General features: G+C 45.4%; 1 protein-coding gene across 1 annotated transcript; it reads left to right on the top strand.

Moving 5' to 3' along the window:
• Positions 1-2978: 2978 nt before the first annotated feature.
• LRIT1 (leucine rich repeat, Ig-like and transmembrane domains 1) lies at positions 2979-20942 on the top strand. The gene is made up of 4 exons (XM_056850240.1): positions 2979-3164; positions 9548-10014; positions 16125-16430; positions 19942-20942. Exons 1-4 carry the CDS (start codon positions 3043-3045, stop codon positions 20940-20942), a joined length of 1896 nt encoding a protein of 631 aa, XP_056706218.1. The 5' UTR covers positions 2979-3042.
• The last annotated feature ends 737 nt before the right edge of the window (positions 20943-21679 follow it).

A 21679-nucleotide genomic window follows, 5' to 3' on the forward strand; every position in this document is an offset into this window, starting at 1 on the left:
GGCATATATGTTTCATCAACTTTTTATCCCAATCTAATCTGAAGACAGTTGCTTCCCTAAACCCAACCAAAGTAACACTGATTTTGTTGTGGAGGGGTTCAAGCTTTACACCATTCTCACAGTAAAATAAATGGGACTTCACCTGTCTTGATATTGGTAGGATTGTGTCCACAATCCTCTGTTGAAATGTTCCAGAGTTACTTTTCTTTGTATGCCTTTTGCTGGAACAGAACTGAACTGAACTCTGTGTTCTCGATAGATTCAGACAAAATAGTGGTGCTATTAAAGTAACTAAGAATGCCAACGCAAGTGGAATGTGTTGACGCTGATCCATAGTAGCCAAACTGTATGGAGTGTTCCCCATCATAGTTTTTTTTCCGGGCCCGATTTTGTTTTGGCTGTAGCTTAGTTGCCAGAATGTTTTTATTGTTATTGAGATTTCTGCAGCCAGATTAGAACAGGGACTCCAACAGGTAGCTCATGAGCTACCAGTAGCTCACCAGCTGCTGCAGAGAGCCAGCATGGTGTAGTGGTTAAGAGCAGTGGTTTGGAGCTGTGGACTCTGATCTGTAGAACTGGGTTTGATTCCCCACTCCTCCGCATGAGTGGTGGATGCTAATCTGGTGAACTGGGTTGGTTTCCCCACTCCTCCACATAAGGCCAGCTGGGTGACCTTGGGCTAGTCACAGCACTCTCAGCCCCACCTACCTCACAGGGGAGGGGAGGGGAAGGGAAGGTGATTGGAAGCCGGTTTGATTTTTCCTTAAGCGGTAGAGAAAGTCAGCATATAAAAACCAACTCCTCCTCCTCCTCCTCCTCCTCTTCTTCTTCTATTACTACACTGAACTGCCTGTCAGATAGAGAAGCATGACTTCTTCACTCAGGTCATGGAGGTGACTGGACTCTCCTCTGACTGGACTTCACCTTCAGAAGTTAGGAAGCTTTAGGCATTGAATATTACTATAGTTATCACCTCAACTTCCTGTGGACTGGAGCTACCAACACAGCTCTTTGTATCCAACAGATGTTGGCATCTGGCATGCTAGCGATTGCATCACACTGGTGAGATCATGTCAGATACCCCATCATCATAGTGTTTTGGGGAATTTAGTTTAAGAGAGGGGCACCTGCTTTGTATGTAGAAGGAGCCAGGTTCAACCCTCAGCAATACTAGTGATAAGATTAGGTCGTAGGTGATGTGAACAACCTTTACTTGAGACCATGGAGAGCTGCTGCCAGTCATAGTAGTAGAAGAAGAAGGGTTGATTTTTATGTGCCGATTTTCTCTACCTTTTAAGGAGAATCAAACTGGCTTACAATCTCCTTTCCTTCCTCTCCCCACAAGGGACAACTTGTAATGTAAGGTAGGTGGGGCTGAGAGAGTTCTGAAAGAACTGTGACTAGGCCAAGGCCACCCAGCTGGCTTCATGTGGAGGAATGGGGGAACCAACCTGGTTCACCAGATTAGAGTCCGCCACTCATGGGGAGGAGTGGGGAAATCAAACCCAGTAAAGTAATTCCATGCTATTGCCCTTCTTCTCAATATAAAATGCAAGAATCTCACATCAGTTAAACCTGATCATCTTTAGATTTTGTTTTTCATGTTTGGTAGGTACAATATAGCTTTACTGAGCAACAGGCAGTCTTCCATAGCCACTTTACATGTGAGTCAAACTCGAATCTGCTTCCTTTCCCAACTCATCCTGTTCTTCCTTCTCATTGGCCTTGTGACTAGGGTTGCCAGCTCTGGGCTGGAAAATACCTCAATATTTTGGGGGTGAAGCCTGAGGATGGTGGGGTTTGAGGAGGGGAGGGACTTCAGTGGGATAGAATGCCCTAGAATCCACTTCACAAAGTGGCCATTTTCTCCAGGTGAACTGATCTCTATCGCCTGGAGATCAGTTGTAATAGTGGGAGATCTCCAGCCATCACCTGGGGTTGTTCAGCCCTAATACTGACCACCTAGGGTTGTCAACTCCAGGATGGGAAATACCTGGAGATTTTGGGGGCAGAGCCTGAGGAGGGCGGGTTTGGAGAGGAGAGTCCAATTGCTATAGAGTCCAATTGCCAAAGTGGCCATTTTCTCCAGGTGAACTGATCTCTATCGGCTGGAGATCAGTTGTAATAGCAGGAGATCTCCAGCCACCATCTGGAGATTATTGTAGCAAACAAACGTTAGCGTGCTGTATAGTTACTTAAGCAAACCCAAACCAGCAACGTGTTGCAAAAACAATGAATAATTCAAAATTAAGTACTTGTAATAGTGTTATTCAATATATCATATACACTATATACAATGAACTTGGTTTACAAACTGAACCATATATTCCAAAGAACACAAAATTAAAGTACAGAACATAGGTACAATGTCCATTTTTTGCAGTCCTTTTAGCTGTATAGAACATCTTGTTGTTCAAGAGGTAAGAAGGTCAGTTCTTCATTTAAACAGAAGCCCGGTTGTCTTTCTGTTTCGGCTTAACAAAAAGCCTTCCTCAGCGACCAACGCGAGCTGTTACTAACTGGCTTTACTAACTATACGTTGCTGGTTTGGGTTTGCTTAACCACCTGGAGATTGGCAACCCTAGACCCACCTGTGAAAAAATTGCAACCAGCTTTGTGATCCTAACCCATCGTTTGAGACACCACTGCATTAGTGTGAACCTTTTGACATTGAGGAAAGTCATTCCAGAAGGCCAGAAAAAAAGACTTGTTAAAATCTTGCTAGCTATAGATATTTGAAAAAGAGAAATTTTGCTTCACAAAATAGAAGCTGGTCTGCAATGTCTGGCAGAGGGAAGAAAGCAACCCTCTCTGCGTGCGTTTCCAGGAAGCAATAAGCACCGACATGAAAATAACCTCACGATTAATCCCCTGCCGATCCGTTTTATCTGATGGCTTCACAGTGGGCTGGGAGATCACTGCGCGGTGGAAAACGGCGGTGCGTTAACAAGATGTGACCAGACTCATGGACAGAACAATAGAGGAAACCCTCCTCCGCCTTGTCCAGTAGCCAAGGGGGTCCGCTCTCATGCCCAGGTAGTGATGTGGGTCACGGTGGGCTTAGTCTGCTGCCTCGCGTTTGGGGGGCTGCCGTCGGCTCTGGGTTCGTGCCCTTCCCAATGCAGCTGCACTTTCCACAGCATCAACGAAGGAACGAAAGCCAGGTACGTGCCCAACTGTTGGTTTTAGTGATCGAACGGTTGGAAAGTATAGGGGGACGAGAGCAGCTTTAACAGAACTGGCTCGCCCACGGCCCGGGTAAGAACCGCAAACAGATGCGAGTTACACACTGGGGCTTCTTGAAGCAAAGGATGTTCTCCCAGTCACTCTGGACTCCGGCTTTAGGCCCAGCGGGATTAGCTGCGGAGCAAACTGTAATCTGATTTCGGAGATGGCATCTGATGATCCCCCATACCAGGGGGGAGGCAATATAATTAAAATTAGTACAATGTTGGGGAGGGGGGTAACCATGAAGCTTTTGAAATATGTATTCAAAGGGGGAAATGAGATCTTGAAAGGAGTCACTCAGCCATGCTGGATGTACAAAAATTATAACCAGGTTCCTTTTTTTTTGGCCTAAAGGGTTAAACAGATGTATGTTGCTTATTTACCAACCTTTCATGTCGCTGTGGTTTCAAAGCCAGCCATGGTACGAAGATACTACAAACTTCCTCTGTTTCAAGCAGAGTCAAATTAGAAAAATGGCAACAGATTTCTCTGGTTTTGGAAGGAAACACAGTTAGAAACACACGACACCTGATTCAAAACATTGCTTCGAACGCTACACAAATATAGACTAGGAAACCAAGCACATCTTTTAGGGATAGATTTGTAGGATAATAGGATGAAGAACACTGGCTCTTGTTTGAACCGTATTCATAACCAAGTTTTAACCTCATGCCACCTTTTACATGATACGAAGAGAAGCTGATGAGCTTGAAAATAAAGAAAGAAATGCAGGGATCGGTGTTTACAGAATGCCTTTTGAGTTTGGATTAAAAACGTTTCATATACATTGATCTGTGTAATCCGGTAAGGTGGGTCGGAATTATTCCTTTCTCTCCAGACCGGAGACGGGGTTCTGAGGTGAAGGAATCATGGTTTACCTGAAGCTACCTATTGTATTCCTGGCTTACATTTGGCTTACAATGGAGTTGTAGCCGCCACACCCACGCATGAGAGTAGCATGGCTAGAGTGTATGCAAAGCACATTTCTGACCGAACATTTCAGGTGAGGGAAATGACAAATGGTCACAGGGAGCAATGGAAAAGGAGAGCCAGCATGGTGTAATGGTTAAGAGCGACTGACTCTAACCTGGAGAACCGGGTTTGATTCCCCGCTCCTCCACATGAGCAGTGGACTTTAATCTGGAATACAGGATTTGATTCCCCACTCCGCCACATGAAGCCTGCTGGTTGACCTTGGGCCAGTCACAGTTCTCTCAGAACTCTCTCAGACCCACCTACCTCACAACTTGCTTGTTGTGGGGAGAGGAAGGGAAAGCGATTGTAAGCCGCTTTGAGATTCCTTAAAGGTAAAGAAAAGCGGGGTATCAAAACCAGCTCTTCTTCTTCTTTGCTTACTGGCTTGCAGTTTTTCTCGCAGAGAAGCTCATGGGTTATGTAAATGTGGTGCTGTTGTTGTGGTGAGGTTTAAATTCCTTTGCAGATCCCTTGTTTCCCTAAGGAAACTAGGGAACAAGGAATTAGCTGAGACTTTGGGGGTGATAAGCATATCACAAAATAGACACCAGATTTACAGTGCAGTCCAAAGCATGGCTACGAGAGCCAGTGTGGTATAGTGGTTAAGAGTGGTGGACTCTAATCTGGAGAACCGGGTTTGATTTCCCACTCCTCCACATGAGCGGCGGCCTCTAATCTGGTGAATCAGGTTGGTTTCCCCACTCCTCCATATGAAGCCAGCTGGGTGACCTTGGGCTAGTCACAGCTCTCTTAGAGCTCTCTCAGCCTCACCTACCTCACAGGGTGTCTGTTGTGGGGAGGGGAAGGGAAGGAGATTGTAAGACAGTTTGATTCTTCCTGAAGTAGGCATATAAAAACCAACTTCTTCTTCCTCGACATCCTTCTCAGGGTATGTGACCAAGGGACCTTTGACTCTTGAAAGCTTATTCCCCGAAAATCTTGTGGGTCTCTAAGGTGCTACTGGTCTTGAATGTAGCTGTTCTGCCGAAGACCAACACGGCTACCCTCTGAAACTATCCAGTATTGCCATAGAGACCAACAAGATTTTCAGGCTACCGAAGTGAGCTTTGACTCTCAAAAACGTATAACCCCAAAATCTTGCGGATCTCTAAAGTGCTACTAGACTTGGATCTAGTTCTTCTGCTTCAGACCAGCATGGCTACCCTTTGAAACAATCTTTCTCAGTGATTTGAAGTCAATGGGTTTAGAAGGGTGTAACTCTGTTTAGGATTGCACTCTGAAGAAGTATAGGTTAGTGTCTTCAAAATGTTCATACCCACTTCCTAAAACCAGGCAACTAAGAGTGCGAATAACCCCACCAGAGACTTTAAAGAGGAGGCTGGATGCCTGGTGTAGGCAGGGAGAACACTGATGTAGCATCAGTGGTGCTCTTGCGCTACCGAGTTTATAACCATGAATCACAGTTGGTCCCACCAACCGTATCAAGCCACAAATTTTCTACTGGGAGGAGGGCTAGCCCCACACTTTGCCTGGTGCCGTTTCCATGTCCAGGTGGTGAAATGGGTCACAGTGGGCTTTATGTGCTGCCAGATTTTTTTTTGGGTGGGGGGCTGCCTTGGGTTCTCTGTTCTTGCCCTTCCCAGTGTAGCTGCATTTTTCACAGCATCAACAAAGGGGAAAAATCATGGTAAGTCTACAAGCCAGGGGCTCTTGTACCTCTGTCTCTATGCTTGTTCCTAACGCTCTGTATCCAAGCCCTGCCCCAATCCTCAAGGCTTTCTTTCATTGGAGGTAGCCTAGTCAGGAGGTCTAGACTTGGGCACCTTCTCCAAAGGAACTACACCACCCATTATTATTTTTTTGAGCCACGAGGCAGTGGGAAGTTTTCTGGTCCTTCACCAATTTAAGCAGTTGCCCTGTGCCCATGAATCGGAGCACCCCCTCTTAGCTCCACAAATTCAAATAAAAAACGGCGCATGGTGACTGTCCCCAAGGAGCACTTTCTTTGATCCCATGGGCACAAATGATCACCCAAAAGTCAATGGGGGCATTCAGGGGTGTTTTTGTAGAGGACCAAAGCACCCTTTCTGCAGTTCCTTCAACCAATTGTCGTCCAATCAGCACAGTGCCATCTTGGGCTCTGGATCTTGGTCACACTAGAATGTGACAGAATGTGGGGAACTGGTGTTTTTGACTCCCTTAGCAACGAAGGGTAAAAACATTTCAGACCAATTATATAACCATCCAGAGAGGCAATCGGGGATTGCATTTTCTGCTGAAATCTTATCTCATGAATCTGTCACAATGTTATGCAACATCCTATAGAAATCATAAGATTAAAGCTGTGGAAAGTCAAGCAGATGGCAGTGGCGCATGCGATTTAACGCACACACAGCGTTGTGTTTAAAGATGTATCTACCTGGCAGCAGAAAAAAGGCAAAGAAAATGCTTTCTTTCTCTGCTGTATTTTTATCCTGCTTCTCAGCCCCCAGTTGTCTTTCAGTGCAGCTGATAGGAATGGAAAAAAACAAGACGAATGAAAATTCAGTTTACCTTTTCCTTAGGGAATGGGTTCACAGACAGCTGCCTCCTGCCTTCTTTTGAATTGCCCAATGTCTACTGGAAACTGGAAGAAAGAGCTATAGCTGGATCCAAGCACAACGGGAGAGTGCTTCTCAGCTTCTGGCCATCCCTATGATGGGCCTAGGGTTGCCAGGTCCCTCTTTGCCACTGGCGGGAGGTTTTGGGGGTCAGGGCCTGAGGAGGGCAGGGTTTGGGGAGAGGAAGGACTTCAGTGCCATAGAGTCCAATTGCCAAAGTGGCCATTTTCTCCAGAGGAACTGATCTCTATCCGCTGGAGATCAGATGTAACAGAGGGAGATCTCCAGCTAGTACCTGAAGAAGAAGAGTTGGTTTTTATATGCTAACTTTCTCTGCCACTTGAGAAAGAATCAATCAAACCATCTTACAATCACCTTCCCTTCCCCTCCCCACAACAGACACCCTGTGAGGTAGGTGAGGATGAGAGTGGGGTTAAGAATGGCGGACTGTCAGGCCTGCGTTCCTCCGCTCACAGCAGCCTGTCAGACTGAGAATGCTTTGCTTTCGGGGCCTCTCAAGGTCGAACCTGCTAACTGTTGAATTCCTGTTCCAGCGCTATCTCCCGTGGGAACGGCTCCTCGTTGGGAGGGGAGTACCGTAACCCATTGTGACTCATGCTTTACAATATAGGCCTTGTACTATGCTGCCCGTTCCCAGTCATGCCAATTTACCTGTTAGCTCTGTAAGCCTGTAGGTTTTCCAATAAATCAACTCTCTTTTGGACTTCTCGTCTGTGGATGTTGTTTGTGGGGCAACCACGGGGACAAGTGCTCACACGGACTCTAATCTGGAGAACCAGGTTTGAGTCCCCACTCCTCCACATAAGCGGTGGACTGTAATCTGGATAATAGGGTTTGTTCCCTGACTCCTCCACATGAAGCCTGCTGCATGACCTTGGGCTAGTCACAGTTCTCTCAGAACTCTCTCAGCCTCACCTACCTCATGAGGTGCCTGTTGTGGGGGGGGGGGAAGGAAAGGAATTTGTAAGCTGCTTTGAGACTCCTTTTGGTAGAGAAAAGCAGGGTATAAAAACCAACTCTTCTTCTTCTTGATTGGCTTGCATATGTAGGATTGCCCACCTCCAGGTACTAGCAGGTGATCTCCTGCTATTACAGCTGATCTCCAGCCGAGAGAGATCAGCTCACCTGGACAAAATGGCTGCTTTGGCCATTGGACTCTATGGCACTGATGTCCCTTCTCTCTCCAAACACTGCCCTCCTCAGGCTCCACCCCAAAAATGTCTGGCCGGTGGTGAAGAGGGGCCTGGCAACCCTATGTAAATGGGCCACCATGCAAAATAAAACAGGTCTGCATACTATATACTCAGTCCCAAAGGCAAAAAATCCCTTTCCTTAAGAAAAAAAGACCTTTGATCTGCATTGCTATAGTTATTATTGTGAGATATGAAATGAACCTAACTAGCCACAGCTGAGAAGGCCACACTGGCTCAGTAGGTAGATGTGATTTGGGCACCTTTTGTGTGTTAGTATTTTGAGATAACAGACAGTTTCAATTTTACGATTTTCAGCAGTCTAAACCACAATGGAAATTATTGAAAAGAGAAGAGTTGCCAACTCTGGTCTGGGATATTTCTGGAGATTTGGGGGTGGAGCCTAGGAAGGGTGGGGTTTGGGGAAGGGAAGGACCTCAGAGTCAACCCTTCAAAGCAGCCATGTTTTCCAGGAGAACTGATCTCGATAGTTGGAGATCAATTGTAATTCTGTGAGATCTGCAGGCCCAGCCTTGAAACTGGCAACTTTATCTATGAAAGCAGGCCTGATACACAGATGCAGGTTCACCAAAGTAATTGCCCTAACACTCCCCTCCCTCCCGCCAACAGAAGACATTAGACAACGATATCTGGGCTAAACTAACAAGATTCGACCAACAAGATATCCAGGGTATAAGCTTTTGAGAGTCCAAGCTCCCTTCATCAAGTATCTAACAAAGGGAGTTTTGACTCTTGAAAGTTTACACCCTGGAAATCTTGTTGTCCTTTAAAGTGCTGCTGGACTCAAATCTTGCTCTTCTGCTACAGATTAATGCTCCTACTCACCTAGGGTTGCCAACCACCAGGTACTAACACAAACAATCACCTATGCTGAAATAGTTAATGCTTAACCACCAGGTACTAGCTGAAGATCTCCTGCTAATACAACTGATCTTCGAGTCCAGCCGATAGAGATCAGTTTACCTGGAGAAAATGGCTACTTTGGCAATTGGACTCTATGGCATTGAAGTTCCTCTTCTCCCCAAACCCCACCCTCCTTAGGCTCCACCCCAAAAACCTCCCGCTGGCAACCCTAGTCCAAGCTTCCTTCATCAGGTGTCTAACAAAGGGAGCTTTGACTCTCAAAAACCTATACCCTGGAAATCTTGTTGGTCTTTAAGGTACTGCTGGACTTGAATCTTGCTCTTCTACTACAGACTAACACTCCTACTCACCTGAAACCTGGCCTAAACTAGGTTTTATTGGATGATTGTACAGCACCACCAAACTGGTTACTCAGCTGATTAGGTGTGGATCGCAATTAGTTTAGAATTTAGAAATCCTGCATACACATATAGCTCAACTTTTCTTGTTTTTGGTTTCTGTGGATTTGAACCTTCTTTTTAAAAAAAACAAACAAACATTAATTTAGAATGGGGAAAAGCTTTGTCGTAACGGGAGGAAAAAACCCAGAGAAAACAAAAGGGAAAAAATTAATAAATGAAAAAAAAAACATTTAAAAGTTTACAAATTTTACAGAGTTGTTTCAAGACATGCGTTTGTCCCCAACAGAGCTGTTCTGTGCAATGATCCCGAGATGACCCTCACGCCAGTGAACTTCCCAGCGGATGCATTTAAGCTCCGCATCGAGAAGACAGCCATTCGAAGGGTGCCGGGGGAGTCCTTCCACTCTCTCCGCAGCTTGGAGTTCCTCTGGATGCCCTATAACTCTCTGGCAAGCCTCACTGTGACGAACTTTCGTGGTCTCCGGAGGCTGCGCGAACTCAGGCTGGGTGGGAATGACCTGACCTCATTCCCTTGGGAAGCCCTTCTGAGCATGCCCCAGCTGCGGCTGCTGGATCTCCACAACAACGGACTGGCCTCAATTCCAGCCGAAGCTGCCCAGTACGTCAAGAACCTCACGTACCTTGATTTTTCAAGCAATAAGCTGACGACACTTCCTCAAGCTCTTATTGCGGTCTGGTCTAACCTCCAGGCTGTTCCCTACTTCCCCAATGACAATTCCAAGATCATCTTAGGTAAGGAACTGAACTAGGGAAACAGGAAAAAATGGAACTCTGCATGTATAACTTGTTGTCACCCGCCAACCCTTTCTGAGCTAACATTGGCCACTCTTATGCTCAAGAAGGTTGATCTTTGGAGGCCCCCCACCTCCAGACTAGCTGTTGTTCTCCTGTATGAGTGGCTGTTCTGACTATGCCTCCTCAGGCATTTGTTTGCAATCTCTGCATCGGGAGGGATTGAATGATCCAATACGCAACCGAAAAATGAGCAATAGGTGCAATAGTGAGTGTGTGGGTTTTCCTCAAAAATGGTGGCAGCGGTGGTATTTATCATGGTGGTTTGGCACACGATGTGCACAGAGCAACAAGTGTATATTATTTGAATGAGCTTCCCTCAAACAAGTTCCTTTACCGGCAATTAGGCATTCCAAACCTTGTCGAGCTGGTGGGAACAACTGGAATTTTGAGAACAGGTCATAGGTACCACCACAAAATGGCTGCCATGAGGACTCCGGCCTGTCACAAAACGTTGGGAGGTTTTAATATGAGCATCCTCCTATAAATGATGCAGCTGTTTCCAAATGAATATTCCCTGACAGAACAAGGTACCTGGGGTCTTTTGAAGAACTTTCTGCTCCAAAGAAGTGGAGGAAAGGCAGAATTGGCTCTTTGCTTTAGAAAAGAAGGAAGTGGGCACTAGGAAACTCATCAGTAGGCACTATGGCCCCCTTGGGCCCCCTTGGGACATTTGGGACATTTGGGACCACTGATCTGAAGTAGGTCCAAGAATGAGATTCTACAACTGGCCTAGGCAAGCTACGCATTTTGGGTTTTTGAGACAGTGCTGCTCTAAACTCATTTTGCAATGCCATCAGCTTTTCCCGTCACCAGATTTCATTGCTGACTCATGGTCTTTGACACCTCTGTCTCCTCTAAACACTTCTGCAGTAAGTCAACTGACTCAGTTGAATTTAGCCATAGACTTTCCCCTCTGTCGAAGCTGAATGTCACAATGGTGCTGTTTGTCCGGCTTTGCAGTTGACTGCTGTCCTTTTGGATGTTTGGGCCATCCTCTAAAGGCTTTGTTGTTTAAACCAGCTTTGTGTCATCTTTAGGGTTGCCAACCTCCAGGTGGCAGCTGGAGATCTCCTGGGATTACAACTGATCTCCAGGCATCAGAGATCAGTTCATCTGGAGAAGATGACCTCTTTGGAAGCTGGACTCTATGGCATTATACCCAACTGAAATCCCTCCACTCCCCAAACCCCGCCCTCCTCAGGCTCCACCCCACAAATCACTGGAAAAGACAAAATTGCTAGGAAAAGTTGAAGGCAGCAGGGGAAGAGGAAGACCCAATATGAGATGGATTGACTCAATCAAGGAAGCCATGGCCCTCAAGACTTGAGCAAGGCTGTAAACGATATGATGTTTTGGAAGACCATAAGGTCACAATAGGGTCACCATAAGTTGCAAGTGACTTGACGGCACTTAACACACACAGTCTTTTATGCCAGATACCATTAGGTTTCTGTCTGCCAATGTACATACCAAAGATGTGGTGTGGGGTAAATATATAAGGAAACTTGCTGAAATGGTGCATGTGATCATTGCTTAAGAATCACTCATATTACTTGGCCCTGTCATAGATCACTGGCAAAGCCATGAGTGGGTGACAAATCTTGGAGACAACTACATCTGCCTCTACTCACATCAAAGGCCTTTTATGCAGGGAAGTTTCACCCCCGCCAACTGCTTCAAGGCTTCCTTTTGATTATGCATACCTTTTGCACCCGTCAGAGGTCGCCTCGCTCTCCCCACACATTTTGCCTGTGTTTTCCAGATGCTGTTTTAGCCAGAATCTGGAAAATGTGGGGAACACACATAGGGAGACCGAGGCAACCTCTGACGGGCGGAAAAGCCATGCATAATCAAAAGGAAGCCCCAGAGCAGTCGGCATGAGGGACTGCAGGGAAATGCTCCTACATAAAAGGTCAAAGATGCTACTCATCATTTTCTCCAAAAGCAACTACCTTTGCCTCCCTAGGCCAGATCAGTTGCTGCTGGAGCAAATGGACCAATGGATTCCTTAAGAAGATAGCTGCAACAGACAAACAGTCTCAGATAGAATTGCCAGATCTGGGTTGGGAAACACCCGGAGATTTTGGGGGCGGAGCCTGAGGAGGGTGGGGTTTGGGGAGGGGAGGGACTTCAATGCCATAGAATCCAATGGCCAAAATGGCCATTTTCACCAGGGGAACTGATCACTGTCACCTGGAGATCAGTTGTAATAGTGGGAGATCTCCAGCCACCACCTGGAGGTTGGCAATCCTAGTCTGAGATGATATGGGGGCCAGAGGCTGGAAGTGCTGGAAGTGACATTGTGCTGTTTGAGTGACAGTGGTTTGAATTTCCCTGCCCCTGTGAGCCTCCCACAAGTTGCCAGTGCTCAGCTGGCAACCTTGAAGGAGAGACAGGAAGGGGGGGAATTGGAGGGCTATCATCACCCCTTGCACTGTCAACTGAAGGGATGGTGTTTGGTCTCCTTGCTGAGTGTTACGAGTCTCTTTGGATTCTTAGCAAGCAGGCACTGTGATATTAGTTGTTCTTTTTGTAGAATATGAGTCCCTTTTGGGTAACCAACAGAAATACTTTAGGTTCAGGGGCTAGCTGATCTTATGAGGTTTGGAAATTGTGGTGTGGGAGCTTTCCGCCACTGCAACAATTACGTTGAATTGCTGTCACGACACTCCCCCCCCACCCCCGCGGTCCAGTTTCCTAAGTATGGAAGTCTCTTTTATCAAGGAAGTATACCCGCTAACTTTCAGTATTTGTAGGTCGCTTTTCTAATGAAATTACCCCCAAAACATTTCAATCCAAAAAAAAAAAAAAAAAACAATTATGGTGTGTACTGCCATCTTGTAGAGATCAAACACTTCCAAGACAGGAACACACTTCTTATATTTTTTTACCTCATAGAAGGTGAGCTTCCTATTTTTCAAGGATGTCCTTTGGAATTTTATTTATTTACTTTATTTATAACCTGCCTTTCACCCCAATGGGGACCTAAAGCGGCTTACACCATTCTCCTCTCCTCCATTTTATCCTCAAAGCAACCCTTTGAAGTAGGTTAGGCTGAGAGCGTGTTACTGGCCCAAGGTCACCTGGCAAGCTTCCATCGCACAAGTGGGGATTCGAACCTGGATTTCCCAGACCCTAGTCCGACACTTTAACCACCACACCATGCTGGCTCTCAGTTTTTCCAGTTACTTTTTTTTCAGTTATGTTGTCAGCCATCCTTCATTTTGGCGGGAAAGAGTTCTGCATGTCAACAGAGGTGGGTTTTTTTAAAAAAAGCTACTCAAGAACCCTGTGAGGTAGGATAGGCCAAGAGGTAGTCACTCCTCTAAACTTTGTAGGTGAATGGGGTATTAAATGAACCTGGGATTCCCATATCCAAGATGTTAGAAACTGTGAAAATGCACTCTGTGCTTCTGAACCCCATGTGGATTTTAGTTCCAGTTCCAGCGCAAAAAGAGTGCCTGTATGCAAATGTGCATATAGGCATAACTTGATTATAACTTTCGGCGTATCTTCAAAACGGACGTTAAATAATAAACTGTGGATAGAGTAACAGCCTTATCTTTACCAGATAGCAGATAGATTAAGTGGTAGTTGTGAGAACATACAGGAAAGTGTGAAATCAATGGAGTAATAAAAGAAGATCTTATACAGGAATATAAATCACAACTGAATTGAAAAATGGGTGTTTCTGTCTTTGCCTTTCCACATGGGCAGACTCTCTGTTTGACTGGAGTATTTAAGAATCTGCCAGATAATTCGTTGAGGGGTAAGGCAGTATGTCTGGCCAAGAAGAAAAGTCTTTGAAAGGTTAGAATGGTTAAGAATTCAAGATAATCTGGGAGCACTGGAAAAGATGGGGTGCTCTGTCCCCAAAAGGAGGGCGCGCATTTCCTTTTGGCATCACCACATAGTTCAAGATGTTCCCTTCATTCTAAATTTGTATCTTATTCATTACTAAAGGGAGGACTGAGGGAAAACTTGGATAGGAAATCTGTAAACTTGAAAGTCTTTTGTCTACTGACTTTGGTTGGCTTCCATGTGGATTCATTCTTCCTTGACAGACGTTGACGTGAAGATATAAAGAAACTCAGTGTGATGAAGTAGTTGGACTAGGATCTGAGATATCTGGATTAGAACCCCCACTCTTGTGCCTTGACTTTGGGCTGGTCACGTTCTCTCAACCAAATCTGCCTCGCAGGGTTATTATGAGGATAAAATGAGGGAGAAGTGTTCACTCTTCTTTGAGTTCTTTGGAGGATCAGTGAGATAAAAATGGGCTAGATAGGGAAAGAGGGGGATTAGGGTGGCAAGTTTGGTCTACACACATTTATGCACGCATGTAGGGAGTTCCTGATCATGGAGAGAGATTTGTACACATGTACATGTGTATGGCCCTGACCTGGATGGCTTATGTAAGCCCAAGTTCGTCAAATTTCAGAAGCTAAGCAGGGTCAGTCCTATTTAGTACTTGGATGAGAGACCACCAAGGAGGTCCAGGGTTGCTATGCAGAGGCAGGCAACTGCAAAGCACCTCTGTTCATCTCTTGGCTTGAAAACCATATGAGGTCACTGTAAGTCGGCTGCAACTTGATGGTACTTTCCACCACCACCACATGCATATGGATATAGAGTCTGTTCCTGAATGCCAATGAAAAGGTCAGGGTACAATTTGCAATGGTGATCTAACTCCTCACTAAGGGTGTGCAAAAAATCCCTCCCTGTAAATTTTGGGTTTGGGTTAATTGGCCCAGTTTATTTTAGAGTAAGCCTAAATAAGCCAAATACCCATACTGGTAAATGGGTATTTGGCTTTATTTCTGGGTTTCCCAAAAACAATTGGGTCCATTATAGTCTATGGAATTTATTTTCGAGGCTTGTGGGGGGGGGGGAAGCGTTTTTAGAGATAGAGTCACCAAATTCACAGGATAGCTGCAAGGGACTCTCCTTAGATGGACACTGAAGATTGGTGAAGTTTAGGACAGGGGGTACAATTTTATGGGCCCACAAAGGGGTCACCCCCATACTCCAGGCATTTGTGAGAGCCAAGCTGTCAATCGGTTTTCAGGTTCATAAGGTCAGCGTTGCCAAGGACGGGCAGAAAGAGCCAACTGGCAGGCTGGCACCTCTGAGTCAGGGGCTGTGTTCATATTTGGGTCACTCTTCATGTTGATCATTTAAATTAGCTTCCAAACTGAGGAAAATGGCTTAAATGCAAGAAAAATAAGGCACATTGGTGGCAAATGACATCCTGTGAACAGTCCTTTAATATAGTAATCAAAAATCTGATTTGAATAGATGGTCACAGTGCAGGTAAACGAAGCCACTACTCAGTGCGATCTTCAGTTTGAGAGCAGGTTTTCATAAGGGGTGGTGGTGGTGATATTGGAGCCAGCCGAAGTCTCGACCAAGGGGGCTCTTCTGAAAGAGATTGCTCATCTGCGCGGGTGAGAAAGTCTTCTTCAGAAGCCCGATCAGCAGCTGTTGAAGCTGGTGCTTTTAGTGGGAGGGTATATCCCACTGGACGGGACTGGGTGAGACCAGACTTTTAAATTACCCTTTTGCTATGCAAATTAGTCTTCTGTTGAGTGATTTATTTAGAAAGTTGGTCAGACCAAGTTGGCTCTGATTACATGACCACTACCTCAAAAGGGCCCAACTATGGAGTCCTGGGAGGGGACAACACCCCTCCCAAGCAAAACCAGTCAAAAATAGAAAAATAGAATAGCCAAAACCTGAAAAAGCCGAATATCCAGCTTTATTCAGCTTCCCGTTTTTTAGTATTTGGCCATAACTTAACCCCCCAAAAGCCAAAACAGCTATTTTTGGGTTTATTTTTGGTTTTGGTTTCCCAGTGTGCAGAGCCCTACTCCTCACCCCTATGTTCACAAGCTCTCGAGTTAGAAAGTCTGAAATTGGCAAGCGTGAAGGGCAAATGGACACAGAGAGGGGTACTCCAAATACACCTGTCAATTTTACACAGGTTTCCATTCATCTGGTGCATTAGTGGTGCAATGGACCATCCACAGTCTTTATTTTCTCCCCAGGTTTACAGGACAATCCTTGGACATGCGACTGCAGTCTGTATGAAATGGTTCACTTCCTCAATTTCCAGTCCCCCAACACGGCGTTCATTGAACCCAGGCTGAAATGCTTCAACCCACGGAGTCTGGCTGGTGTCTTCTTCAGTCAAGTTGAGCTTCGGAAGTGTCAGAGCCCTGTTGTGCACACGTCGGTGGCCAAAGTGAGGACCATCCTGGGGAGCACCGTGCTGCTCCGGTGCGGGACCACTGGAGTCCCGGTTCCTGAGTTAAGCTGGAGACGAGCTGATGGGAATCCACTCAACGGAACCGGTAGGTTTCGATATGCCACTTGCCCAGTGATTGAGGGCTTGCAAGGAATACAGCAATCACATCATATTTTGTGCCCTTAAAAAATTCTAGCAACACACCTGCTTCTCTCAAATGTTTAAAGGTATGATGGGGTTTTTGTGAAATGTTCTGCCAACAAAAGGGATAATACCCTTACATAGAAAGGGGTAATATAGCCCTTTGTGAATCCATTTGCAGATTTGGCAAGTGCAGGGCCAAATAAATCATTTATCTTTGCCCAGAACAAACGTGTCACATGATCCACCATAAATCCATCCCCTGCCCACCCCCTATGAACCTGGTGTAGTAGTTAGAGCAGTGAGGGGGGGGGGGTCAGCAACCTTCTACAATTAAAAAGCCAAACTATGTCAACATTCAGAGCCAGAGATCAACAAAGAGCCAGTATAATAAAGTATGTGTGTGTGTGGTGCCGTCAAGTCGCTTCTGACTCATGGTGACTTCATGAATCAGTGTCCTCCAAAATGTCCTATCATTAACAGCCTTGCTCAAGTCTTGCAAACTGAGGGCTGTGACTTTCTTTACAGAGTCAATCCATCTCTTGTTGGGTCTTCCTCTTTTCCTGTTGCCCTCAACATTTCCTAGAATGATTGTCTTTTCCAGTGACTCTTGTCTTTTCATAATGTGACCAAAGTACGACAGCCTCAGTTTAGTCATTTTAGCTTCCAGGGACAGTTCAGGCTTCATTTGATCTATAACCCACTGATTTGTGTTTGTTTTGTTTGGCAGTCCACAGTATCTGTAACACTTTCTTCCAACACATTTCAAAGGAATCTACTTTCTTCCTGTCAGCTTTCTTCATTGTCCAGCTTTCACACCCATACATAGGGAATACTGTGGCATGAATTAACTTGATCTTGGTTGCCAGTGACACATCCGTACACCTAATAATCTTTTCTAGCTCCTTTATAGCTGCCCTTCCCAGTCTCAATCTCCTTCTGATTTCTTGGTTGCAGTCTTCCTTTTGCTTGATGATGAAGCCAAGGAATAGAACGCCTTGAACATTTTCAATTTCCTCATTGTCCACCTTCAAAGTCCAGTAATTCTCCAGTAGTCATTACTTTTGTCTTCTTGATGTTCAGCTGTAGTCCTGCTTTGGCACTTTCTCCTTCAACTTTCAGCAATAATCATTTCAAGTCTTCGCTATTTTCTTACAGTAACGTATATGAGGAAATATAGCTGAAGATATAAACTTAACATTACCTATAATTGACATGGTGATTAATAATCTATAAAGCCGACGTGGATGTTACAAATCTTTTATTAGCAAGTGGCACCCATGAGGTCTCACAGGAAGTAATGAATGTACATAGGAGCACCCTGCATGATTGTTTGAGTACACTGGCCTAAACCTGGGCACGGTTTCCCCTTAGATTACTAGCAACTGTTCACTTCTATCATTTTCCTTTCTGTAAAGCAACTCAAGAAACTCCTTAGTCCCATAAAAACCAGTTCCTGCTATTCACATACTGGTTATTCTAGCATCTGGGAACCTAAGGGTTGATCTAGAACTAAAAATTCTTTAAAAGTATTATATTTATATATTTATTAGGCGTACACAATAGAATGGATAAAAAAACACTGGGCCTGGACCACAGGCTACATACAAAACCAGAAATATAAACCATTGCAAAAATAATCAACACCGTCGATGATATGCAAAATATAAATGACCAATAGACCTTACGCATTTCGGCCTCTTGGGCCTTTCCCAGTGGTCAAATTATACAAAACATGATTATTCAAAAACACATCTGGAAATGCACTTCACAAGGTATTTTATCTGAAATTAGTAAACCTTATATTCTGTGTGGCTAGATTTGAAGTAACAACACCAATCATAGGTCTTTCAGCATGGTAATTTGCACATACAAGTATCTGGTGCGAAATTTTTTTAGGTCTCCAGATGTGTTGTAACGTCAACAAGTGACTAAGAGCTCATTCCTAAGCCTGGGGGCCGAATGGGCTTAGGAGGCGACTAGCCCCCTACACTGGCATCCATGCCACTTGCACCGTGCAAAGTGGCATGGACGCCGGTGTAGTGCCACTTTCGGCAGCGCCCCAGGACTGGTGTGGCAGTGTGGCCAATGGACCCCGGCTTGGCCTCCTGCCAGCATCCTGCCGGTGCAAGTGCTCACGCTGGCATCCTGGGAGGCATTCCCAGGCATTCCGGGGGGTGGGGCTGCTGGTAGGCTGCCTCCTAACCCCTTCCAGCCTGGGAATGCCCCCTTCAGAAACAGCATTGCTGTGCCACATTTTTCCTGGTGCAACCTCACTGTTTTCTATGGGGAAAATGCCCCGTTTTTGATTTTTTTAATTTTAAAAGGCTTTTTTTAGCCTTTTGGCGGCCAGGGAACCTCTTTGGAGGTGCTGTGGCGGCGCCTCGGCTGTGCTGTCCTTGGCCTCTGCTAAGCTCAGGAATGAGCTGAAAATCTGTTAGCTAATATTGGCTAATAGATTTTGTCACTTGTTAATGTTACAAAACATCCAGAGACATACACATCCAGCTACATCCGGCTTACACCTTTCAGATAAAATACCTTGTAAAGTGCGTTTCCAGATGTGTGTTTGAATAATCATGTTATGTATAATTTGACCCCTGGGGAAGGCCCAAGAGGCCAAAACATGTGTGGTCTATTGGTCAATTATATTTAGCATCTCATTAACGGTGTTGATTATTTTTGTAATGGTTTATACTTGTGGTTTTATATGTAGCCTGTAGTCCAGGCCTAGTGTTTTTATCCATTGTATTGTGTACACTTATTAAATATATAAATATAATACTTTAAATAATTTTTAGATCTCAGCTCGACTTTTAGGTTCCCTGTACTTTTTTGATTGAGTTCTTTCTCCTTTTTTTGGGTTGTCTATTCTAGCATCTGACCTGCCTCTTCCTGTATACTTTCAAGGTTTCTTTTTTTAAAGAGCCACATTTGGCGTTAGAGCTGTAGATTGAAGAGCCCTAGGCTAGACTAAGATCCGGGAGACCCAAGTCCCAATCCTCATCTGACCTGAACCTTGCTGGATGACCTTGGGCCAGTCTCTCTCTCTGCTGGGGTTGCCAGGTCCCTCTTGGCCACCGGCAGAAAGTTTTGGGGGCGGAGCCTGGGGAGGGTGGATTTTGGGGAGGGGAGGGACTTCAGTGCCATAGAGTCCAATTGCCAAAGCAACCATTTTCTACAGGGGAACTGATCTCTATCGGCTGGGGATGAGTTCTAATAGCAGGAGAACTCCAGCTAGTACCTGGAGGCTGGCAACCCTAGTTGAGTAGGAGTGTTAATCTGTAGAAGAGCAAGATTTGAGTCCAGCAGCACTTTAAAGGCCAACAAGATTTCCAGGGTGTAAACTTTCAAGAGTCAAAGCTACCTTTGTTAGATACCTGACGATTTTGGTGAATTCTATAGATGTAATTTTTGGTGAATTCCATACATGTAATTTTTTTTAAAAAAATCCTGGTTCTCTCTCTCTCTTTCAGTACACCAAGAAATTTCCAGTGATGGAATGAGCTGGTCGATTTTAGGTTTGCCTGTCGTCTCTTACCTTGATTCTGGAGAATATATATGCAAAGCGAAAAATTTCCTCGGTGCCACGGAAGCATTCATTTCCCTGATCATCACTGACTCTGAAAGCACGGACGACCCCAGTGGAAATCCCAAAGGAACATGGCATGGAAAAATGAGTGGAATGGAGGCGGCTGCTTACAATGACAATTTGGTAGCGAGGTACGTCATCGCAACTTCTACTTCGCCCAACTTGGGCGCCAAATCGATCCACGTCAACACAGAAGGGAACCTGGTGCTTCATGACCAGGCCCTCAATATGATCAACGACCCAAGAAATCTCTTGGCAAGCCCACCCACTGACCAGGAGGAGTTGGAACGCATCGTGCGCTCCGTCAGAGTCATAGGAGACACGGACCATAGCGTCACGTTAGCATGGAAAGCTCCCCTGGCCAACTTTACCACGGCGTTCAGCGTTCTCTACGCCATCTTTGGAGAAAGGGACATGCGTAGGATCAATGTGGAGCCAGGGAAGACCAAGATCACCATCAACGATCTGATGCCCCAGACCAAATATATTGTCTGTGTCTGTCTGAAAGGGCTGATTCCCAAAAAGGAGCAGTGCATTATATTTTCCACGGACGAAGTTGCCAGTGCTGGTGGAACCCAAAAACTTATCAATGTGGTGGTCATCAGCGTGGCGTGTGTCATTGCGGTCCCTCTGACCTTGGTGGTTTGCTGCGGCGCCCTGAAAAGGCGGTGTAAGAAGTGTTTCATACGGAAACCCAAGGAAATTCAGGACTCCTATGTCACTTTCGAAAGCCTGTCTCCAGGGGCCAAAGCCAAAGGAATGGAAGGGAGTTTTTTGACTAGGCACACACCCGACGAATCAAACAGGCTGCTCTCCGCCAGGTCCAGCGTGGACTCGGAAGCAGTCGCAAAGACAGAAGGACAGCCCAACGAGTACTTCTGCTGATATCGATGGATAAAACAAATAAACGCGGCCCCACATTGGCAATTCACACATTCCATAACGCTTGTAGCCTCTCATATCACAAATATTGTCTCCCAATGTTTTTTGACAAACGGACATGAAAAGACTATGTACAGCTTTACTAGGACTTTTTTTCACAGTAGAAAAAAAACATTCATGGTGCATTTGAAGCCATAATGGAAAGCTTTTTTGGATTTTTTTTAAAAATTGCGTCATACTGTACAGGAAATTTTAGTACATAAATCTGAGAGGGTGGGGGAGAAGATAGGGTTGCCAACTGCCTGGAGGGGAAAACAAGAACTGTCCCTTGAATAGAGGTTTAATAGGATGTTATTTATCAGGTGATGTTATTTATTTACACCCATTCCATGAAAAAGCTTCAGCTGCCCATTTCCACACACTAGAAGAAGAGTTTTTTATACCCTGATTTTCTCTACCTTTAAGGAGTCTCAAACCGGCTTACGATCACCTTCCCTTCCTCTCTCCACAACAGACACCTTGTGAGGTAGGTGGGGCTGAGAGAGTTTGGTGAGAACTGTGACTAACCCAAGGTCACCCAGCAGGTTTCATGTGGAGGAGTGGGGAAACAAATCCTGTTCACCAGATTAGAGTCTGCTGCTCATGTGGAGGAATGGGGAAGCAAACCCGGTTCACCAGATTAGAGTCTGCCATTTTTAATCACTACACCACACATGCCTATGTTCAAGGGAAAGGGGATT

Source organism: Euleptes europaea, chromosome 5 (genome assembly GCF_029931775.1).
Source record: "Euleptes europaea isolate rEulEur1 chromosome 5, rEulEur1.hap1, whole genome shotgun sequence".
Lineage (NCBI taxonomy): Eukaryota > Metazoa > Chordata > Lepidosauria > Squamata > Sphaerodactylidae > Euleptes > Euleptes europaea.

Bases quoted from the DNA above. Each gene is read 5' to 3' on its own strand.
- LRIT1 (XM_056850240.1), top strand. From the start codon at position 3,043: ATGTGGGTCACGGTGGGCTTAGTCTGCTGCCTCGCGTTTGGGGGGCTG. The intron at 3,165-9,547 runs GTACGTGCCCAA...TGTCCCCAACAG, and splicing joins AACGAAGGAACGAAAGCCAG to AGCTGTTCTGTGCAATGATC. The intron at 16,431-19,941 runs GTAGGTTTCGAT...TCTCTCTTTCAG, and splicing joins GAATCCACTCAACGGAACCG to TACACCAAGAAATTTCCAGT.